Source organism: Falco cherrug, chromosome 5, assembly GCF_023634085.1.
Source record: "Falco cherrug isolate bFalChe1 chromosome 5, bFalChe1.pri, whole genome shotgun sequence".
Classification (NCBI taxonomy): domain Eukaryota; kingdom Metazoa; phylum Chordata; class Aves; order Falconiformes; family Falconidae; genus Falco; species Falco cherrug.
The window spans coordinates 90,899,748-90,924,706 of record NC_073701.1 but is presented as its reverse complement, the minus strand read 5'-3'; the positions used below and the strand labels follow the sequence as shown (position 1 = coordinate 90,924,706).

Below are 24,959 nucleotides of genomic sequence, written 5' to 3'. Positions count from 1 at the left end.
TATCAAACTGTTGCAAACTTTGGAAACCCCTTCTGGTAACAAATCACATTACACTATAGTGGAAAAGCTAAGTATCTTCATGAGGATTTCTACTGCGTGATCATCCTTAATACAACCCATGTACCAATCGAGTTCTCAGTAATGCCATTTCCCTTCAAGGTTCAGCTTCTTGGCTGTTCTATTGACTCTCATAGACATGGTACTAGAAGTTGTGATCTAGCCTACCTGCCATCAAAGAAATTTCTTCTTCCCACATCCCTCCTACTTAAAATATGCCTCTGATGAAATCTCTGGAAACAATGTCGGATATTACTATCCTGTTGTGATCTCAGAACTCTTCAGAAGCTCTTTAAGCAGATAATGAGTTTATTGTCCTTCCCCCAGCTAAAGAGTTATCTAAGCTACACTAGATTCAGTCTAGTGTCTTCTGTCATCTCCCTTCCATATATAAGTTCTTTCTTGCAAAAGACTTCAGAATGTTTTACTCTGTGGAAAATATGAAATAACCAAATTTCTGTTCCATTTCTTCAGTGTAGGTATGTTGACAGTATTAAGTGCTCAGAAAGGATAATGGATTTTTATTTTACTCACCCATCATCCCTTGTCACTGCAGTCATCATTGAAAAGATTATAAGTGGTGTGGAAAAATGAGATATGTCTCCTCATCGTAGTGAAAATGTATTCCACAGTAGGTCTTGCTAATCTAGACATTTAACTACCAGTCCCTACTGCCAGCGTGCAAATAGGTTAAGTTCAGCAGGTTCGTTGTCTGTGTGGCTTTTCTACACATCTGTATCTTGGGGAGGGAGAGGGAGGACTGTGATGGCTTTCTGTGAGTTGTAGATTCCATTTCACACACACTCCTCCAAACTCCTGTAAATGTTGTGGTTACAGCATCTTATTTATTGGCAGTATTTGCTTGCAAAAGCACTGTGTAAACTCAGAGTTTGAATTTTCTAAGCACGTGCAATCATCATGAGCATCATTAGAACATATCCTGTTAAGTGAGCCAGGCCTTTCATATTCAATAACCACTAAGGTGGTGAGTTCTTTGACAGTCATATTCTGTACTTGAGCATCTATTCCACAGTATTCATATGGAGAGTAATATTTTTATTTTTTTTACTGCACTCCATACTATTCGTTGCTACTTTTACTCCAAGGTTCTACTATTTGACTCCTTTACAGCACCAAGCCTTCATGAAAATAGGAGCTATACTGTCTGCTGTCAAGTGAATCAGCAAGTTGAGCAGCCTGCTCCACACACACACACAAAAATCTTCTTTGACTACATAGGACACTTTGACCCTTAGAAGTTGAAGACAAATGAACCTGAAGTCTTAGTTTCTGGTATGCAGGCTGCAAAGTTCAGTGAGGCTGCTATGGACTCACCATCTTTCAGGACTTCCCAGATCTTCCAAAGCTGCTCATTTTCAAAGAGCACTTGCTTCTCAGGTCCTTTGGCTGAGGTGGGATTGAAATGGCACTGGATATATTTTGTCTTGTATTTCTGTACAGCACAGCGAGAAGCTTGAGTCTTGAAAGAGCATCTATGGGTGGTGTGAACGGATGAATATCTAAGCCAGGGTTGCAGAGTGCATGTACATCTGTTTTACAAATATGCGCACAAATGTGAACTATAAATCTGCAAGCATGCTCAACAGTAAGCAAGCTGGTTTTGTAAGACACAGAAAATTTTTAAAATTGCTGAAAAATGATGCAATATGCTGATTCCTGATAATTTTTATCTGTGCTGTAAAACCAACCATTTCATATTAATGTATGCTCTTCATACTAAACTATGTTCCCCAGAGGTAATAACTGTTAAATAACTTAGACTTTCTAACAACTCATGATTCTATAAAGGACATTCTGTCCATGTTCCTCTTGGTAGTGATATAGTTCCCATTTTTCACTGTTCAACACATGCAGATTATCAATATCAATATTGTATTGGTTACATTTTTCTAATATTCTCAATTGAAAGTAGAATGTCCATCTTAATTATGAATGTCCTTACTTTTGAAATCCACTGCATCATGTTTCTTTATTTTTATTAGTCCTTAGTAGTCAAATTTTTAAAATACAGCTTCTTTTCATAATAGTTCCTTTGTATAAAGGGGTTTTTTACTATTATAATGTTGGTTTTTTTCTTCCCTTAGATATGCTGCTTCAGTAAAAGATGGCTCCCAGTATTTTGTTCTTCTCATTATTACAGATGGAGTTATTTCCGATATGGCTCAGACAAAAGAATCCATAGTGAATGTAAGTTTTGCTGAAAGTGTTGAAATTTAAAAGACATAGGTTTCTAGGAGTTCCTGCTTCAGGCAATAAACTGTATCAGTTAACATTTCAGGCACCAAATTGTTCCATAAAGTAAACATCTATTCCAAACAGCAACTGTTTATCATGCATAAATACAAAAAAAAGCAAAAGTTGAATCTCCGCTTAATTAGATAGTGTTCTGTGAGAAATTAGACTCTTCCCTCTAACACTGTATGTTCATATGATTTTCCTCATCTGCTTCTTGCCTCCTCCTTCCTCATGCACATCCCACCATGCAGTTTTTCACAGTGAACTGTTCTTTATCTTTTTAGTAATTGTAGACAGCCTTGATCCCCTGCTTTTTAAAAATTGCCCCAAACTTTCTGGCAAATGGCAAGCATACCAGTAATTTGATTTCCTTCTTAGTCCCCTAGAATTCTGAAAATTCTTAATCTGTTCTCAGTTTCTGCATTATTTTCAATATTTTTCTTTTCAAAACTGCTGTGCATATAAGTAATATTCTGTATTATGAACAGGTTCCATTTTGCTTTTGCCCCTGGGAAATGTCAGATGTACACACAGGAACAACTTCTAGACAGGGTTTGAAAAGATTTACACCAATCGTTTTGATACCGTAGTGGATCTTGTTAATAGTGAAGTGGTGAGTGAAAGGCCTACAATAAAATAATTAAACATCGTTTCAAAATGAGTAGCATAGAATTAGTTGGCATATTTTTGAAGGCCCACTTGCGCTACCTCCTGTAGAGATTCAGTACCATTCCAGTTTGTGGGGCGCACATGAAAATATTACTGAAATGTTCTTTACTGGAAAGCAAGGTGCCCTCAAGTTCTAGCCCGCAACACCTAGACAGAGTCTGTGTATAAATAAGGACTCTGACAGCCATCTGGTAAGCTTTTACACCCAGAGTTATAACTGTTTGAAGGTACCAGTTTACTTCCTTTCCTCTTCCAGCTTCCAATATTAAAATAGGATAAAAAGACTCTCGCTTTTAAAGGAGATAGGCAAGCTTCTAGCTTGGAAGTTCGTCCTGTAATCTAGCCTAGAAGGGTGGAGTATAGCTTCTCTTAGATGACAAAAAGGCACCGTCAAGCAACTCTTGATTTAACTCACCCCTCAATTTGAAATCCATAATTAAAAGACCAGCAAGTCCAATTGGCTGATATCTTGTAAGATTAAGTAATTTGCTACTAGGTCATACAGAAAAACTTTGTTTCCAGTAACAGTTCGTTTCCAGGAATATAGCTGTTAGTCTGCAACTGTCTGGAAATACAGCAGATGTGTTGTTAGCTTGGAATGAGTAGAAATGTGGGCATATTTGCTGTTTTTTTCTTTTTATGAAGATATATTCATTTTTCTGTATGCTTCTTGAAGTGTGAGTGTAGAATACCATGACAGAACTAATTAAATGCTATTCAATAATAGTTTTTTTCAGTCTTAATAATATCCAAAAAAAAGGCAGTGATGTTCAATGCAGCTTGGTATGTATGAAACTCAGGAAAAGCATATTTCATTTTAACACTAATTGTGCTTTTAGGCATCTTTCTCATTACAGCATGTGTGTAGGATACATTCTGTTTTACCAAACTGTTTAAAGGTTATACTGTCATTCAGGAAATGGCAACACTTAAGTTTATGTGCAGAAGTTTAACTCTTTGTCTTTATGCTGTCCTTGCCACTTACTGTTCTGTATACATTGTGTCACATAATATTGTGTCTCTGTGAGTAGGAATCTCTTTAAAGGATGTTTTCTTTACAATCAAGCAATAAGATTCTAGGAAACACCTAGAAAACAGAAGGTGTTCTGTTCTAAGAAATGCCTTCATGTCTCAAAAATATTTTATACTCACTATTATTGACTTACGCAGGGCACTGTAATTCAGTTACAGTTACACTGGATTTATGGCTGTTACAGAATCACAGATAGGTTTAGGCAGAAAGGGACCTCTGGACATCATCTTGTCCAAAACCCCTGCTTGAGAAGGGCCACCTAGAGCTCTTTGCCCAGGACCATGGCCAGACAGGCTTTTACTGTTATCTTCAGTAGTATATTACTATTTGACTTAACATGGGATTATTAATTTTTGTTTTACTCTGCTACAAAATTTTAGCTGGAAGATTGGCTATGTAGTAGCACTTTGTGATGAATTTTCAGTCAATGTATAGTATATAATGTATAGTGGTGTAGAACATGAAATAGTGATTTAAAGAATGGCATATTTTCATTGTTTTAAATAGCATGTTTACAGTAATTAACTGTAAACCTTATGCTTAAAGAAAATTGCTTTTATATGTAGTATTATGACAGATGAAAAATGGGAAATGGTGATGATATATCTAAAATGAGAATATATTTTAAATAAGGGAGAAAACTACTTTATATTCCAAAAGAAAAGGATAACACTGTGTTCTAAAACCACTTAACTTCAGACTTCAGTGTAGCAGAGTTTAATTTAGCAGAAACTGTACATCTATGATTTTTGGCTAGTGCATAGTCCTGTTTAAAATGAGCATAGGCATTTCAGAGTTCATCAGAATATCTCAATAAGGAGCAATTGTCAACCCTGACATTTGGTAAAGGTTTTTCTTTTTCCAGTTGTTACCCTCCTCAACAGAGGCAGTTTCAGATTATTTCTGTAAACTAGCAGATATTTGGTGTTCCTATCAGGGCATGGGAACCCAATATTTATGATACTGTCCTCATAATTTTAAAGGTTTTACAGAGAGTTTATTCAGGAAAAGCCAATTATCATCTTTGCCTTGTTTCATTGAATTAAAAAGATAAAGTAAAAACCAAAAATCTTGCCATAAGCCAGTTCGATATCTTATTTTGTCGCATGGATGACTGAACTGAAAAAAATTTCGTTCATGGAAGAAATGTAAGATACATACTGCTCAAATAGATAATTTATTCTCTTGAGATAAATTGGCATTAGGTCTATGTGAAACATATTGTCACATAGTTCCAAACAGCTATGTAATATCAAGAAACAGCAAAGTACATTTAAATGTATGTCAAACTGTCATTTGATATATATTTGCAATTATTGTCAGTTTACAGAAGTTTCTAAGATAAATTTGTCATCTTAGTTGTCATATTAGTATTAGATCTTAGCATAGTTTGTTGTGTTTAATTACAATCCTATATGGTTCAAACACTTTATAAGAAAAAAAAAATAATCATCTGCCTTTCTATCTTCGTTCAAGATGTTTTGTACCACTTAGGCAGACAGTTTACACCACGCAACATTTTAGGTGGAAAAAAAAGTTGCTTATTAAAACATAACTTCTGCATGGTTTTTATTCAGATTGCCCTCAGATCTGACGTACTATTGGCAGAGATTATATAATGCGTTAAACCTCTTTTTCTTCTACTTTTGAAGGCTTCAAAGCTTCCAATGTCAATAATTATAGTGGGTGTAGGACCAGCAGAGTTTGATGGTAAGTGTTCTAGTGTTTTTCCTGGATTTTTTTATGTTTGTTTACATTTTAGTAATATGTTGCTTTTCAAACAAATATTGTTCTTTAAAAGAGCATAATATGGAACAAGCAGTAAGGCACTGTTGACATTTCCAGCTGGATTGATTGATAACTCAGTATGATTACAAGCTACCATGTGGAGCTGCGTAGCCCCTTAGGCTCTCTGTTCAAGTCACAGAACCATATGGGGGCTCAGCATTTACAGAGCTCCAGAAGACAAGTGGAAAAAAAAATCCACAGGAAAGCAAGTATACTCAAGTAATATTGAATTTCTTCAGCACAGGTATTTAGTTGCCTTGTGAAATGTCAGTTGAATGGAAGTATTCATCATCTCTTCTTACTGCAGTACTAAAATACTGAGAAAAATAAATATATTTGAGGAGGTGATCTGGGTTAAACTGGGTTTCGCTAGGTAGCAGGAGTGAGCCTTACTGTGTAGCAGCATTGAGAGAATATTACAGCAGGAGAGAAATTACCAGAATTATCTACATATTCTTTCAGAGCACCATTCTCTATTGCAATAACTAAGCTGCTTCCATTATTTGGACCAATTTATTACATGCTTTTGTGTATATCACTGCACTATGAAATGTAGACGTTCCCTGTATATCTATTTCTCAAAGTCCTACATCTTTTCTTTTTAATTCTAGTACTTCTGATTAGACAGTATGCCTTCTTTTGTACATGAGATATACTTAGTTCTACCACAGATGTATAATGTAAGTAGTCACTAAAGACTGTACATGTTCATTCTTGTCCAAATATTCTAAGAGTATGAAAACAAGAGGAAAAAATAACACAAGAAGAAAAACATTTACTGGGGATTGACTTTCTTATGCCTTTTGGCAAGTGGTATATTAGCGATAAGTATCTTATTCCTTGAAGAGATTGTCCAAGCGGATGCTTACACTTCAGATGACTGTATGCCACAATCAATGAGAAAAGAGTTTGTCTTCATAAATGTATATAACGGAAATTTACAAACTTCATTTTTACCCCCGAGAATTCCAACTTCAGTTGTGTGTTACTTACTTTTCTTTCACCCCTCCTTTGCCTTTTCCCTTTCTCTCTGTTTCTCCAGTCCTTGGGTTTGTCCAGGCTCCCCTTAACTCAGTCAGGACATGTAGATTCTGTCTTTGTACTTCTGGAGGTTGTCTTTGCAGAATTCTTGGGGTGTTATCCCTGTGGTTTTTCTTAAGGTAGGATTCTCTTTGTACTGCAGGATACAGTTTCCATTTTTGGACCTACATTCCTTGAGTGTACTACCTCAGTGAAGTTCGCCTATTAAAGAATCATAGAATAATACAATTGTTTAGGTTGGGAAAGACCTTTAACGTCATCAGGTCCAACCATTAACCCAGGACTGCCAAGTCTACCACTAAACCCTGTCCCTAAGCACCACCTCCACGTATTTTTTAAACGCTTCCAGGGATTCCACCACTTCCCCAGACAGCCTGTTCCAATGCTTGACCACCCTTTCAGTGGAGAAATTTTTCCTAATATCTAAACCTCTCCTGGGCAACTTGAAGCCATTTCTTCTTGTCCTGTGGCTTGTTATCTGGGAGAAGAGACCGACTCCCACCTGCCTACAGCCCCTGTCAGGGAGTTGTAGAGAGCGATGAGGTCCCCCAGGAACCTCCTTTTCTCCAGAATAATCAACCCCGATTCCCTCAGCTGCCTCTCATAAGATTTGTGCTCTGGACCCTTCACCAGCTTCGTTGTGCTGGTGTATGCCAAATCTGTAGGCAGAGAAATTACTTTTCCATCTGCAGAAATTCCTTCTGGAAAAAACAACAGACTCCATGTCTGATATGGATGCTGAAGTGTGTGTGTAGGAGGGTTCCAGGCACACTGTCTTACAATTCAAATGTCAGTCAAGCTCCAGCTCTGCTGTAGAGAGACTAAGCTACTCCTCTCCAGATACCACTGCCCCCTAGATCTCCCAGCCCCTGGGGGCTACCAGAAAGGTTCTTAAAAGTCTGGAGCTCAGCTAGACGGCACATACATTTGGCAGAGCATTGCTTAAGGATGTGAAGATGACTATAACAGGTCGGATCAGGGGTCTGTTTTGCCCAGTATTCTGTATCTGACATGGCCATGGGTGGTTATCTAGAGAACGTTAAGAACAGAATAAGTAAATATGATACTTCCCTGAATACTGTTTTTAGATTTGAATTTCCTGAATGGGATGTGCTTTATATGTCTGTTTTGGAAATTTTCAGTGGCTCTCTCCTTCAAATACTTGTTCAGTCTCCTCATTTCAACACAAGTGCATTTTTTGCATTATCAGCATTATCTGGCAACGTGCTCTACAGACCTACTAATTTTTTCTTTGCATAAACATGCTCTTTTGTTTGGCTTGAGCTTGGCTCCTGATAGCATCATTTCTGCTTTCTAGTTCTTACATTGGAAGAGCTAAGTTTTGAAATGCTCTTAACTCTTGGGTTTCAGTGAACTCAGCCCAGTTTGCAAACCCCTGAGAAGCTCAGAGATGCAGGGCTTTGATCTTCATAGTGTATGCTGAAAGGATTGTAGGATAGCAATTCCAACAGCTAAGCTGTAATCTGTGATCCCAAATTCACCCATTTTAACACAGACCAGAGAGCAGGTATGCCTCTCTACCAAGAATGGGTTCTGGGTATCTGGATAATTTTAGAGTTTTCCTGGATCCTGCTCAGAAAGATACAAGAAAAGTTACCCAATAAATGTAATACTTTTCTTTAAGAACTCCTCATTCCTATGCATTAACAGTCATTACTTTTCCAGTACGAATGTGAGTTACTGCCTCTTTGTGCTGTATTCTGTGTGATATCTTCTGTAAGAATAATTGCTAAAGATAAATTCTTCTCCACCTGTGAAAGTATAAATATAGCCTTACCAAAACAGATATACTTTGCTGGTTTGAGTGCTGGAAGGATAAGAACCTTATCATGGTCTGTTTTGTTCTGAAGATGGCAGTAAAGGCAAAAAGTATGTTTTGTCAGCATGAAAAAGTGTAAAATAACTACAAAGCATGATGGTTTTTATGGCTCAAATGATCTTAAAAACTTACCTAAATAACAATTGGTTTTGTTGTCCTAAAGTGTACACTGACTAAAGTTTTTCTCAGTAAGATTGATTTTGTTGTGTAGCTGACCTCATAGATGAATTAATTTTGTTTCTTTTTTTAAGCTATGGAAGAACTGGATGGTGATGTAGTGAGGATTTCTTCAAGAGGAAAGTTTGCAGAAAGAGACATTGTGCAGGTGGGAGAGAAAATTTACTCTTAACAGATTTTTACTGATCCTGTTGGTTTTGAATTCTTGTTTCGATCTGTATTCCTGCCTTTCAATTTACCTTAACCCTGAGCACTGAGATAACTTATCTTGGGGTGTTCATAACAAGCTCAGAAAAAACTCTCTGTGATACCTATAAGCCTTTATATAACACATAGTAGTGGATCTGCATTAGGAAATGACCCCTAACTGGCAGCACACTGATAAAAGTCTTACACAGAGTTATACAGGCACGGGAGAAGAGTCAGTTGCCTCTGCACTGCAATCTCACTATGATTCCATAAAGAAAAAATGCAGCTTTTGTGGAACTCAGCAATACCTAGACTTCTAACAAGTGCATTTGAGATGCCTAGGGTATCTTTCCTTGCCTTTAACTGCCAGTCCAGAAAACTGTGAGTGTCTCCCAGTTCCTGTGTTGCATCTGCCACATACAGCCATGCACTTGTCTCATGCTTTAAGGAACTTCAGATGATAGCTGGAACAGATTGCCCAGAGATGTTGTTGATGCCCCATCCCTGGAAACATTCAATGTCAGGTTGGATGGGGCTCTGAGAAACCTGATCTAGTTGAAGACGGCCCTGCTCATTGCCGGAGGGGTTGGACTGGGTGATCTCTAAGGTCCCTTCCAACCCAAACCATTCTATGATTCTATGATCTGACCCAATCTGTAAGAGTGCTACTCTTATCTGCATTCCATGGACACCTCCATTTCTTTGTCAAAGTCCTCTGGTTCGGTTCCTGCTCTCTACAGTTGTTCAGTCAGCCCAGTAGTTGTCATTCAAACCTGTGCAACCACTGTCAGGGTGGTACAGCGGTTCTGTATGCATGTACACAGCCACCATAATCCCCCTTTCCCTGAGAGCTGCAGATTTCTAGAACCCCACAGATTGTCCAAACTATGTACTGCTCCAGGCACCCCGTCTTGTTTCCTGATTACCCATCCCCCAGACAGAATTATTTCATAATTATTTTCTTGTTCAAATAAAATTAACTAGCTATGCATTTTTCATTTTCATGGAATGCTACAGCAGAACCAAACAGAAAGACGTTTGGTGGCTCAGCACGCTAATCCCTGCTTGCTAAAGTATTAAAGAAGTTGACATTTGAAAAGCAGAAAACTACTGAAAAATTGGATCAATCTGATGACTGTAGAAAGAATATCTGTCTAAAACAAAATTTTTATGGAAGGCATGTTTTTCTGGAAATGTCTGAATACATCTATGAAACAGAATATTTCAATCGGAAGGGACCTACAACAAAGAACTAGTCCAACTGCCTGACCACTTCAGGGATGACCAAAAGTTAAAGCGTGCTATTAAAGGCATCCAAATGCCTCTCAAAGACTGACAGGCATCCTTAGGTTCAAACGTTACCTTAGTTCTGCCATTTCTTCTTCTGCCTTTATTCCTCCTATTTGTCAAAATTCATAGTGTTCACTTATTTTTCCTCCTGCTTGTTTTCACTGATTTCTCTCCAAGCCAGACTGGGTTTTTATATAATTGTTGGTTCATAGGATGTATATATTTATTGAATAACTGAGCTATATGAATAGCTTATATTGCAGATGAAAATGTTTTAATAATGCAGGCCAGATTGCAGCTGATGAACTGTGGAATGTGTATATTTCTTTTCAACTATATATGCAGGAAATGAAACTTCAAAATGTTTAATGTTACAAATACTGGTATGTGAACATTTAAGGATTTGGTAACTGCTGGTGGATACAATACCTCAATCCAAGGAAGTGTTCAAAACATTATGTGACACCTGATTTTATAGTTATTTTTGTTTAGAAGACAAACTATACAAATCTACAGAAATATATGGAAATTAAAACCATCAGATCTCTTTTTCCAGTCTTAAAGTTTCTCAGTGCAATAAATAATACATTAAAATTCCCTCTCTATTTTTTTTCCTAAATGGGGATCAGAAATGAGCATAAGATGACAGTAGTTAAAAGACTCCCATAATCTGTATGGATATACATCGAAGAAAGTAATAGATTCCTTAATTACTTTTTCTAATAGTTGAAAATGAGACTTTTTTAATTTCTGCAACATACAGAGAAAACAACTGATGGGAGGGTGACATACAAAACTCTTAGAGTAAGGCATGCTGGCTGCTTTAGTCAGTGTTGTCAAAAAGGTAACTATAAAAGTAGAGATGAGAAGAGGGACAGCTGAACAGGAGGCAAGAAATGATGTTTCTTATTTTGTCAAAGCCTTTATAATGTTCCTTGTAGTCTATATTGGGCTAGAGAAGGACTGTCTGTAATCTGTTATGCTATATATGTCAGTGCTTTCGACAGAGCAACATGTGGAGATCTGCCTCCAGAGCTGGAAATGTTTCTAGACCCCAAACCAGTATTTCTGCGAAGAAAGCCCTATGCCATGTCAGAATTTTAAAGCTAATTCAGATATCTCTGGCATGCTTTGCACTTACGTTTAAATGCATTTAAATATACGCAATGTAATTATACATAATTTCTCTGAGCAACAGCAGCTCCAAAAGCTGCTGGTTTTACATTCAAAGAGCATAAACGGATAGAGTTCTTCAAATGTTATAAACAAGATTTGTGAAAATGTTTTGCATCAGGAATATTCCAATTTCTCCTGAGAAATAAAAAATGTGATGAATACCCCTTTTGTATTTCTTTAGAATTCACTGCATATCAGAAATGTAATAAAACATTTATTTACTATTAACATATTTCAATCAGAGCTTTGCCCTAAGACATATTGAACTACCTGAAGGCAGTATTACGCACTTTTTCTGTCTAAATACTAACAAACACGTTATAGACTAGCTAAATAAATAAAAAGGGATAATGTCAAAGCCTTTAGGTTTGCTATGACCTTTATTTTATATCTGGCAGGATAAAACAGTTTTGCTTTTATAAAACTAGCTACTCAAATACAAAAAGTTTATCTTTTTTGTGTATTAGGTTAGTTACTGAAATTAACTGTTTTATTAAAGTTCTTAAATTTTAACAGTCAGTATTGTGAATTTTTTAAATTAAATTAGGAAAGAAAAAATTTGCCTGCTAACAGTGACTCACTGTATCTATTATATTTACTACTGACTGCAATCTATGTAAAGACGTGACTTTCATTATTCCCTGCTCACCAGTAAACATACATATTTTAGGGACTCTTTATTACATGTGTACCAACTCCTCCTCAGTGTATTTAATTTCTTCTCCTTTGTTATCCTTTTTCTATTTAAGAAGTTCTAGGAGAAATACTCAAAGTAATGTACCTTTTGTTTCTCTTGAAAAATTTTTATATCACCTTTTAAATTAAACTCTCAAACTATGGAAAAAACCACTTACATTCCATCAGTTTCCCTGTGGTTTCTCCTTCATCTTTCATTCTTCTGCCACCTCTACTCCTTCTACATGTTAGCTCTAGGCTTTGCTGCCATTGCCAGCTGCCCTTGTATTTCTGTATGTATGCTTATCTGTCCATAGCTCCTCCAGCTCCTCCGACATCTATATTCAGCGAGCAGAGGGGAGCGAGAAGTAATTTAGGCCATCTATATTGTATAATTGCATTTCAACAATTTTTGCTGCAGAACAGTGGTCTGAGGTTTCACGTCTGCAGACCACGATGATGGCCTTATAGGTGATCGCTTGGGATGGGACACATTTCGTTCTTTAACTCAGACTGCATGTGCTTTTTACATAAGACTGACATTGCATTATAAAATAAATAAGCACAGGAGGGGGAAACGAACACCAGGCTTATCCCTTCCCAGCCGAATATGTAAATCAGCAGGCTACCGAGATGCTTGTTTTGTTTTGTTATTCTAACTTCATGCTTCTGGGGACAGTCAGATCTGTTCTTCCAGAAAAATTGATGGAGTTTTAAGAAGGAACAAACACTTGAAACAGGGCAGTGCTGGGCTGGCTTCTGAAAAATGCTAGAGCTTTTTTAGTGAAATGGAGAAGTCAGTACTAGTAAATGTCACAGTATGTGCTTGTCTTTTTTATTGAAGAGTTACTGAATAAATGCAGAAATTGTTAAGACAGCTAATTATGGAACAGCTTGCTAATTATGGAACCTTGCTTCCTGGCTTAATACCCTAAAATCAGGTTCCTTTTTGCCTGCTGTTCTCCTGCCCTTATGCCTGATACATTCTTGGACACAGCACAATGAAGTGGTAAAGGATGCTCCTGTCCGGAATAAAGGCTGGTCCCATTAAATAGTCTTGCTGACTAGTCTTGTAGTCTTGCTAACTATGACAGCCTGCACTAGCTGTCTGCTTCAGCAGCCAGGGTGGACTAAAGGATCTCTAGAGGTCACTTCTAGCTTCAACAATTCCATGATCAAGTGATCTTCTGTGATCTTTTAAAAAACTGCCAATCTACAGCTCCCCGGGGAAATGCCCGAATCAGTAGCTGTTGGTCACAGGTTTCAGTTTAATTCCACATAGTTCAAATACCCAGGCTTGAAGTCTTTTTTTTTCCTGGCACTTTAAGATCCTTTTCAGGAGGGTTATGCAGCGTCATCTCTTACTTGAATTCTAAACACCTTTTAATAGGAGACTGATGCCTAAATAAGTTTCTTAAGTCCTGGATGAGAAGTGTTTTCCAAAGTTGTTGTAAAAACAATTAAATTACATTCAAGTTCTTTATTGCTGAAATGTTGTCTTTGGGTTTGGTTGGTTTTTTGTTCTGGTTTGGGTGTTTTCCCCAAGATTTTTTTTTATTACTATTTTATTTGCCTAATATATTTAATAGTTTTCTTTATTTCTGTCTTTTTTGGAAAACTCTCAGGATCTCAGAAATACAGTGTAGGCTAAACTCTCACTGTTTTTCAGTGTTCCCCTAAATCTTGAAAACATTGATGCTTTTTAGAAAAATGGAATTTAATCTGTAGCCTTGGATGCTGTGCATCCAAGAAAGCAAAAATTTTTCTGGTTGGTATAATGGGCAAAAGAGTCTTCAGATTTTAGCGTTCAACCAGCAGATGAGAGATCTGTTGGTCTGACTTATCAATCAGTTCTAGTTTTATCCTGCAATACAACAGTTAAGAATTAAATTTTCCCTGTTTTGCGAGAGGGTGAAAAGGTACCGTTAGGCTTTGAATTCCAGCATAGCACAGCCTAGCACATCAGTTTCAGTATTGCAGATCTGGGTATCAGGTAACAAGTTATTTTTTTAATCCAATCCTTTTTGCTTAGATTCTTTATGCGTTTGTTAGTATCATATAAAAAGTGGTTCATAGGTTCAAGTGGTTTGTAGTTCTGCTAGGTATAATGCAATATGGTCAAGAATATAAAATCATCCTTTCTGTTTTGTTCACTTCAGATGGCAAAAATTCTGTTCACAAACTGCTGGAGCAGAGGCAGTCTGGTAGGAGAGCCCCACAAGCAGGAAAAGTAAGCTAAGGATAGCTTTCTGAGACAGAATTGCCAGCTTTATGAAAATGATTGAGAGTGAGAGATAAACCATATATACACCAATGAAACACATCATTAGCAATCTGAGCTAGCCATGCCTTATGTAAAGAACTTCACCTGAGTGAAAGTATGACACTGTTTCTATTAGAAAGCAGGTGTTTAAAAATTGAGATACAATGTGTATATATAAAATAGAAAATATCTATATGTATATATAAAATGTGTAAGGTAGCATATTCATGTACTCTAACTCTCTAGATAAAACTTTCTTATTTTTGTGTTGTAAAATGTATTCTGTGTCTGCATAATTACCTGTGTGAATGTCTTCTTGTTTTGTAGTTTGTGCCGTTCCGCGATTACATTGACAGAAGTGGAAACCACGTGTTAAGCATGGCAAGACTTGCTAAAGATGTTTTAGCTGAGATCCCAGAGCAGTTTCTGTCCTACATGAGAGTCAGGGGAATAAAGCCATCACCTGCACCACCACCCTATACACCCCCTATTCATGTGTTGCAGACTCAGATATGACTGCTCCAAAGTGCTCAGCGTTTATCAAAAGTCAAAGTGCTCAGCGTTTATCAAAAGTCAAGAGTCTCTGGATGCAGCAGTAGCTTCTGGTAACTTTTCAGAGCTAGAAAAATTCTCTTCACATACCAAAATTCTCCTATGGTTGCGTAAGCAACTGGAAAGCTTTATGCTAGGAGCAAAATGTTGATGATCTCTCCAAGTCTTTTTTTTTTTTTTTTTTTTTTTTTTTTTTTGGGGGGGGTGGGGGTGGGGAATGACAAAAAAATCTAGGTTTTGATGTATTTATTGGAGGGGAAAGCACAAGTCAGGATTTCAACTCAAAAAAGATTGTCCTCTCTGAATACTGTGTGTACATAAATGTATAGGAATGCTATTACTCTGTATCAATGTTTACATGTTACTATTTTTAAATTTCAGTACTTTTATAACTATTCTTAAGAATAACAGTTTGGAATATTGACTCACATGTCTTCTAGCTTGCAATAGTTTGTCACAAGATAACAAGAGAAGCAATATCTCTTTGAATGTTTGTCCAAACAAACAGAAATGAAAGCTAAGAAAAGGACAAATACATATGTGTTTTCCAATACCTGAATTGCTTCAGTCAGTGCTCAGTAATCCATCTCACGGTTTGAGAATAAATTCCTAAAATGTGAATAACACAACTGCATATAACTTTTAACTAACCCCAAACTTTGAGGGGGGAGGTATGTGTATTTTTTTCAGGGATGCTCCAGTTCCTAGGTTTATCTAAGTTTACAGTTTTTTAAACTAGTTACTGAAGCAGATTAGGAGACTTACTTGCTATAAGTAATTAAAGAAAATTACCTCAAATCAGAACTATCAGAGTATTATAGTTGAGTCACTGAGCTCATTAAATCTTATCATGCATCCCTTAAAGCACTGGAAATTTTGCATCAGAAAAGTCTTTTGGAGTGCTTACAGCAGATGTTTTATAATGGACTGTTTTAAACTTAATATAAAATCTTAACTTTTTTTGTCTAGATTGCCCATTCAAAGGGATGCTGACTCTTAATATTTGGGTTTAATATTGTCACATTTCCATTCAGGGTGCATGAATGATAACATTAATTAACTGGTTTAAAAATTGCACAACCATGTTGCTTTGTGCACTATTTTGTGTACAGAACTACCCCAAAATTTTATTATATGCCTGTTCATATATAATTATAAAATGGTTTTGCATGTATACTTTTTACAAAATACACGGTTTTGTGAGTTTGTGTCAGATACATTTTATTTAGAACTAATGGCCTTAAATTTCACAGAACTCCTGAAATGATTGTGAATTGCCTTCAAATACTGTTAAAACTGAACATTTTAATTTTTTTGTGTCACAGTTGTAACTGTCTGGTAATGTAACTTTTTTTCTTTGCATATCACCTGTTTACTACTTCTGTTTCTTACTACTGTATGTTGTAATGTACAGTATGAAACTAAGGTGCGTTTTTTAAGCATGAGAAGTTTTTTGCCAGAAAGCATATCTTCAATATTAATGGCATATAACTATGTAAATGCAGAATCTTCCACTTTTAAATATATTTAACTTCCTTTAACTATCTTATGTGGGAAATTACTTTTTCCAGATAATTATTCTGTTGGTTAAAAAAAAATAATATTTTTGTTTTGTAAAAATAAATCTTGTTTTATTTTTATTTCAAAACAGTTTTTACATAAATATGGGCTTTAATTTTCTCACCAGGATATGTATTTCTTAGTGGATTGATGTTGCATGAATGAAATTTGATACCTGGCAACTACAGATTTTGATGAAAAGTGCATCATAAAGAGTAAGTTTAAATCTACTGAACGGTGGTGGTGTTCTCCTTCCATCTTCTGCATTTATTTTTCATACCTACAGTGTTGACACTTCAGAAATAACTGAAATAATATTATATTTCTGTTGTTTAATTTGGTTAGCCAAATCTTTATGCTGACATTTGTATTGGTTCCCAGTGGCCCATGTATTTAACAGGTGAGAAGGTCAAAGCTCTGAGGTCAAAATCACAAACTTATTTTATTCAGTGTAAAGTAATAGCTCTCATTTAACCGGCACCTTTTAGTAATGGAAAGATCAGTATCAAAATTAATTTAACAACTCATTTAACAAGTGAAGGAGCTTTTAAAGATAACTATTACTTGATCAAAATTATTTTTTCGCACCAGCCTAAGTACCATCCTGTGCTGCTGTTTTTTCTTCTGTTTGGTATTAGATTCTCAATCTAACATATGTAATGGAAAGAAATAGATGTTATCAGTGGACTAAGTATTCTAGTGGGAAAAGGAGACTTTTTCCAGACTTGTGACATTCCCTATATGTTTGACATCTCGATTCTGTAACGTGTATGAGAATCATTATGTAGACTCACACGATAGCTTCAGTCATTCCAGTAGTAGAGGTGAGAGTTAATGGTCAACACTTGAATTTCCTCCAAATATCATATGCAGCCATTTTTACTTCTGGCTTTATTCTGAAGAATAATGGAACATAAAACTCATATTCCTTCCTAAGAAATGCTAGCTGCTACCAAAACTTGATAATTTTCTGTGACTGAAGAGTAGCACAGAGTATTTCTGTTTAAGGAAGGTAAGACGTGACATGTTAGGTGCCAGATGAATTGCCCTGAAAGGAAGACTGTTGGCCATGATGAAAGCTCTCTTCCTTTGGCATCCATCTTGGAACAGATGTTGTCTTTGTAATACATGCAGAAAATGCTACAACAGGGTGCAGACTGTACAAATGTTCCTACAAATGAGGAAGGACATTGTCTCATGGAGTATATAATTTGAGAGTGACTATTTTAGGTTTGATTCTGACTAGTGAGGAATTGTTTGCTAATCTGGAAAAAGAAACTGGTTGATCTTAGTTAGAAAAAAGATTTTTGTAATTTTAGGCAAAAATGGCAACCTATACAATAGAATTTAGATGGACTTCAAATCAGCTCACTTCTATACACATACCTGTGGTCCCCCAGGGAGGTATCTGAATGAGAGGAACAGAGTTCAGGAGATCAGGTGTTCTCTGAAAAGATGCATTTTGAAAAGCTGGAAATTCTCCCCAAAGTAGGAACACATTAAATTCACTCCAGAATATTTGTAAAATGGCTGAAAAAATCAGAATGATAAATTATTATCATCTTTGAGAACTAATAAAAGGACACATAATGACAAATTATGCCAATGCAGTGGGAAACCAGGGAGCATGGTAAGAGGCTATTATGACTGTATCAGAAGTTCTTTAAATAGAAAAATCAACAAGAATAGAAAGGGAGGATATGTTGCTATGGATAAATGTAAAAGCACAGATACGTGTGAAAAGGGAGAGAAAATCACTAAATTATAACTTCTAAAGCCTAGTAAAACCCGTAATAGAAAGGGAAGGAAAGCTGACTCCGTTATTTAACAAATAAACTAAGAGTAAATCTCAGGAAAACTGAAATGCTCAATGTCTTTTTTTCCTTCAGGCTTCATAGAAGGGGGATAATCATTGAATTAAATAGTTAATTAAAAGAAAATAATCTACAGCTAGGTTTACATCAACCAATAAAGATTTGCTAATGATACACACTTTTGAAACAATTTCCTTGAAAAGCAAAACAATGAGCTTTGGGATAAAAAAGAAACAGCCACTTTAACGTGACATTTTAAAAGCAAAATAGGAGATAATGGCCTCATTTGAAGTGTTATGAAATACTACAAAACTGGTTAGATCATTCAGGAAAATGCTAATATTCTTTCATCGTCAATGCTGGAAAAATACAGCAATTGCTGTTCCATTGGGACCTGTCTTGCTTTTGGTGTAATTCAGTCATTTTCATCGATGACATAATATATTACAGATGTTTATTAAATTAGTGAATTATATCAACTGGAGATAGTTTAATCACTTTCAAAGATGGGATTAAAACTTGCAATTATTTTTATGAATTAGAAAAAATACTTGAAAGAGGAGCAAAATCAATCGGAGCAAATAGGTAAAAGTACTTAGCAACAAAAACCTACTGCACAGTTGCAGTAGTTTCTGGCTCTGCAGCAATTCTGTAAAACAGTGTGTGAGGTTACAGGGGACTACAAAGTAGTCGTTGAGGGGAAGGTGTCTGAGTAGAAGTTCTGAATGTAGGCCACCTGAGATCATCCTTTCATGGTTCTTCATAAGGTCTCGGCTAATGTGCCAGGTCCAGTTCTGAGACTTCAGATAACATGTGGGTCAACTGGAAAAAGTCACCGAGGACTGTTAGGCCACCACTGTTGGAACAAATCGGGCAAATGATCAGGGAAGGTTTCCATGGGGTTGGCCTCCCTCTTGTTGTCTCAACTCTTCTTGACCACAGTGAACTACCACAGCAAGGGCGACTGCATGAGATCAGGACAAGCCCTGCTGATGTGCATGCCTGTGGGGGAGCAGGCTGATGCCATCGTGGCAGAAATGGTTTTGAGGAAGGCCTCACCATGTCCGTTCACGTTGTTAGGTTGTTGTTTCATACTGCTCACATTTTTAAGATGAAATGCGTTCTTACTTTCTTTCAAAGTGCTCAATGGGAATAGTACAAATTTTCTTCAACATTCCATGATGGGCTGCTGCTTCTTTGCCACTGAATTGATACAGTATGATTTCAGGTTTCATTTCAAGCTGACATTGCACATTTATGTTCATTGCCATTAGAATGAGTGACTGCAGATGGCTGGCATTTCCAACCTGGCCACCAAAACAAACGGTGTAGAGTACTACGTTTCTGTGCCTACAGCCAAACGTTTGACAGTAATAAATTTCATCATTGAGATCCTTCTCTGGTGGCTTTATTTTGCAAACAACCAAAGGCGTTGGAGTGACTGAGCTTCTCATGGACATTCCATGCTACAGCAGGCATACGAGTGCTGTGAGACAGCTGCCCCGCGAGCACGCAGCGTGGCTCCTAGCGCTCTGTGTGCCATGGGTGGTGGGACAGCTTTTCCAAGCCACAGCGGGCTGGGGCTGTGCACTGAGCAGTTCCATCACTTCTGCATTGGTCTGTTCCCCAGGGAGCAGGAGTTCTGCCCAGCCCCGAGATGAACGTCATAATAACTGGGTGGCCTGTGCATCCCCGTGCCACACACAGGCTGTTATGTAGTTGGGTTTGCTTCAAGCTGATCATGAAATCAAAGCAATTGACTGCATGTGCAAAGTGATTAGCTCTGAACGTGGTGGCTTCAAGTGAGGGGGCCATCACGCTGCAATCACCAGCCGAAGGGAATTCAGGGAGAAGCGAATTGGCTAGTTTCCATGAGCACCAGAGTACTGCAAACTGGGGCACTTCTCTGCGAAGAAGGGAGTGAATAATCCCCTCACAGTCATCAAATACTTCTACTGGCACTGGCAGAAAGCCCCCAAAACTATGGGAGCGAGCATTGATTCATTGCTTTCTGTGAGCAGGAGGGAACGGAAAATATAAATAGGTTGTCAAACATGGAGGAAAGGAGGGGAGCCCAGCAGGAGTCTCTCATGGCCGTTTCTGGGAAATGTCATCATTAATGCAATTAACAAAGGGATTAGAAGCTAAATTTTTAAAACCAACCAGGGTATTGGCTCACCAGGGTTGCAGGCTGGGAGGCCTGATTAGAATTCACAAATGGTTTTGATTAATTGGAGGGAAGGTCAGGAATCAGTGAGATAAACTACTGGGGAAAAAAAATGGAATATTCTGCATTCAGGAGGGAAACAAATAAGCACAAATGAAATGAAAATGAAAAATACCTGGATAAACAGCAGCTCTGGATTTAATAATCTGCAGATTACAGCTGGGCTCCAAACAGGATATGAATCAAATTGTGACAGTGCTGCATAAAAGGCACAGATCACCACGGCGGATGTTAACAGCGGCCATGCTCGTGTGGGGAGGGAGGTAATCGTTGTTCCAGGCCGAGCCATGCTGAGGCCTTTGCCTGGCACTGTGTCTGGACTGTGGGGCCACACTTTCAGGGTGATGCAGATGATTTTGAAAGACTCCAGGAGAGAAAAAAAGCAGTTGGGTTTTAACCTGTGAGGAAAAAAATTAAAGCACTTGGGTATGTTTCATACGCAAAAGACTAGAGGGAGTGTGCTGTGTGTCTGTGCAAAGGGGTGCTATAATGAGCTATTCTCAAAGGTCAGCAATGACGGGTGATGTTATCGCCTTTGGCAGCAAGGAAGGCTTATAGGGGCTGATAGACACACCTCCCTAACTGGAGGCCCCTTCTAGTGCATCTTGGGGAAATTACATCATATTCATCTTAGAAATTGTTCAGAACAGGCTGGACAGCCGTTAGGGATGGCCTAGCTGTGTGGCCTCCCTCTGAGCAGGAAATAATACATTAAATAGTGAAATATCCTCCCGAAGCCCGTTTGTCAGTCCTGCCAACATAGGCAGCCTAACTAAGGTAGAAGCAAGGATAACATACTGGGAGAGGAGGATGGTAGAGGAAGACTGGAGTGGGTGGGCGGGTAGGAAGACACTGGGAGGGCTGAGGAGGCCTCTGGTGAGATTTAGTCTGAAATACATGAATGCTTCCAGTCACCCATTTTCAAAGTGATGGACTCAGCGGGCTGGTGAAGAGAGAGGCTTTTAGGAGATTTCCATTCAGCGGACAGGTGAGGTGGCCAGCCCCTGTGTGTGACCAAAGGCTACAAGGCGGGAAAAGTCTCATGGTGGTCACACCAGGATGGTGAATGTCAGGTGAGGAACAAGAAATGCCAAGTGAGTTGGTATAAGAGGACAGCAAGGTCGGAGTCCCTGTCTGCACATCTGATGTTACTAAGCATAACTACGATGTTGCCTGCAATACCTGGGAATTTAATTCCCCAATGTTCCATTTTTCTCACTCACCTGCAGCACAGGACATCTCCCCTCCACCAGATTCCTTACGGAGGCTCACGGAGCAAGGGTGGTGGAGAAGGCAAGCAGGAAGGCCAGCTTGCTGCTATTGTCAGTGCTTCCAGCTGGATGCAAAAGCATGTGTTTAGGGAAGACCAGAGAGTTCAAGGAGTCTGAAAAATGAGCTCGAGGCAATGTAGCCAGAAAGATCTCTGTGTCCAGCGTGGCCTACAACATGGTGCTGGGTACTCCAAGAAGCCAGGTCACGGCATTGCAAACTGGGCACGAAGAAAACCTGCGTACTTTAGATCAATGTCACTGGCCCTCCATTCCCATTGATAATTAAGTACAGTCAAATCTAAAATCATGACACCTTGCCTTGATGTACTGAGTCAGCTGTCGTTACCTGTCTTTTAATAAATGAACCTCACACGTGTTACCATCCATGACTGATGCATAACAGCTTGGGGGCTAGAACTCACATTTTAAGCATATGGGCTTAAACAAAACAAATCAACAGAAATACTGCCTACTATTCCTTTACAGGGAGGGACACAGGCTATGCTGTTGGATCCTTGGGATTCATAGTACTGGGCTGAAAGACTCAGTTTCTTCAGTAACAAGAACTGGTATTTTCCTCATATCTCTAATTCACTCACTCATAATAGAAAACTAAGTCTCTTGATAAAAGAATTGAGGCATTTAAGGGATGTTAGAATAGAACTATAATTGGATTAACATTATCAGATGCCCTTAAATCTGTGCTTCGCATGCTCATCATGTAAAAATTCAGAGATTAATGACTCCTTGGTGTGGAGGTAAAATGATTTTACAATGCAAGCTGTCGATTAATAATGCTCTCCCCCACTGACCTTCTGTTGAGCTAATGGTTTGCTCTTCTAGTTGGAGTTGCAGACACTCCTTTGTAGCAACCATGACAAGTGTTTGATAAAAGAAACCCCACTGGTTTTACACCTGAGTCATCCTCATTTTCTCCTATCTAGACCTCCTCAAAACTTGTCAGCTTTCTCTAACTCAGACCTATGCAAATGCCACTTTGGTAGCCCTTCAAAAAGCTTAGAATATAACTCCTTTTTACCATTTTACTCCATGATTCAATCAGTAGAACTCACAGTACATAGAAATCACATCTGCTAATGAAATTAGCTATTTAACCCTTGCCAAATTCCCTCCAGCATAAGGAGAGGTGTTACAGAAGATAAAGCCTTATAAAAAAAGCCCCAAACCCACAAGTCAATTGCAGACATGCTGCAATTGCTTCTGAAGTAGCTTTTCTCATCTTGCTAAGCCTCTTGGAGGAATACAAACAGGAAGAAGGTGATGCCATTGAGAGTGTGGAAAACCATCGAATCGGAACATTTCATTACTTAAGAGATGCTGTCAGCTGCACTGCAACATTTCCCACTGCCCTGGAAGAATTAGCAAGAAAAGAAATACATGTTTTAGCACACAGCCACAGTATTAGCAAGGCTTTTTTCTGGCACTGGTAGGTATTTCACAGTACAGAGATTTTCAATGCTTGTTAATGCATGCACTGTGTCATTATCAATGGATCTGTCTATTACCTGTCATTGCAAGGAAGTACCAGACTTCCAAAAACTCTTTTTAACAATGGCAAAACCAGCTGAAATGTTGCTTTATTTAAAACCTGCTAGATTGAAATAGGAAAAAGAGGATATCGAAAGTATTGCTGTACTTTGTGGGCAGGTTCTTCCTTCCACTCCCTCCCTTTCCTCCCTTCTTTTTCATCCGCAAGCCCATTCCACAAAGGCAAGCTCCTTCCCCCCAGCTCTGCGTGGTTATCTGCCCTCATCTCATGCCAGGCGGGGGGACCCCTGCAGATACCCCCTCTGGTGTCCCAGACACCACTGGGAGTGATGGAAAGAAACATGAAAGGAACGTTGAACTCTTGGTGCTGCAGAAGTGCTGTATGGGGTCAAGGGCACAGGGCAGGTGCCACTCTCCGCCTGCCCGGCGGCTCCCAGCAGCGATGGCAGCCCAGGCAGGAACAGTCAACGAGGTGCTAAACGAGCTCAGAGACCCAGCCAGCGCAACACTGCGCCTGGCAGAGCTGCCAAGTTGTGTCCCATAAGGTGGATGGCAATTCAAGAAAGCATTTCCCTCCCAGCACACGTGCCCTGGGCATCCCCTGCCAGCGGGGCTCTGCGGCCGGTGCTGGGGGTAGTGCGCACAGCCCTGGCTCTGCTTCGGGAAGGGCAGGACAGTGCTCAGGTCTCAGGATACTCACATGAGCATCACAGCAGATAAGGTAAAAGCCAACCATCTGAGACCATTTTCTCATGGAATAGTGCCCTGTAAGGCCATCCTGGGGCAGCAGGGACATCAGTGAATGAAGGAAGCGGAAAATATCCACCGTCAGCGAGCAGACCCTGGTGCTAAATACGGCACTTAGGCTTGCTTTTGTATTGTGGGTGGAAGCTAAATGAGAGTGACTAGCTGTGATTACCAGAGAATGAGGTAGGCATCTATGTTTGTAAAGGGAGAAAATGGAGAGAGGGAAAAGGTAGTGGAAAGTTTATTCCTCCAGGAGTGCAGGCAGACAAGGGCTGGAAGCCCAGCGCTTCCCAGTGGCTGGGGCTGGGTGGCCCTGCTGCTGCCCTGTCCCGAGTTGGGTGGTGCAGGCAGTGATGGGTGCTGGGGGGCCATAACCTCGCCCGCCTCTCCAAGAGGGGCAGCCCCGATTTTAAGTCCAGTTTTACAATGAAGACTCATAGCAGCAAGCCTAATTAGCGTAAGACTGCAATTGTAATATATATATTTCAAAATAAATTAGTAACTGCCGTGGACACAGGAAAGGACCCCAACAGAAGGTGTTAATTTGCCATCCTCTACCACGGTGGCATGCAAAACCCCCGCCGACTTCATTGCACTGAGGACGTCAGAGCTGGGGCCCTGTGGCACCGCTTGCCCCTGCTCCGTGGACAGCAATGGGGACCACGGACCATGAGCCCAGCTCTCCTCTGCGACAGCGCTGGGCTGTGAGTAGCACAGGAGGGATTGAGGGATGGAAAAAGATCACTGCCAGGAGCCCGGCAGGCACCTTAAATGTGTCTGGCAGCTGAGACACAGTGGAGAGCTGACGGGGTGATGTGAGAGAGG

The 24,959-nt window shown here is 39.0% G+C and overlaps 1 protein-coding gene across 2 annotated transcripts in view; it reads left to right on the top strand.

Annotated features, from left to right (window-relative positions):
- CPNE8 (copine 8) overlaps window positions 1-19,777 on the top strand; it is a 110,296-nt gene extending 90,519 nt beyond the window's left edge. For both annotated transcript variants that reach the window (XM_055711318.1, XM_027815414.2), the window contains 4 exons: window positions 2,163-2,265; window positions 5,668-5,725; window positions 8,936-9,009; window positions 14,782-19,777. In XM_055711318.1, the coding sequence (XP_055567293.1) occupies window positions 2,163-2,265; window positions 5,668-5,725; window positions 8,936-9,009; window positions 14,782-14,970 (424 nt within the window). In that variant the 3' untranslated portion in view covers window positions 14,971-19,777. The remainder of the gene's footprint in view (window positions 1-2,162; window positions 2,266-5,667; window positions 5,726-8,935; window positions 9,010-14,781) is intronic.
- Window positions 19,778-24,959: the final 5,182 nt, after the last annotated feature.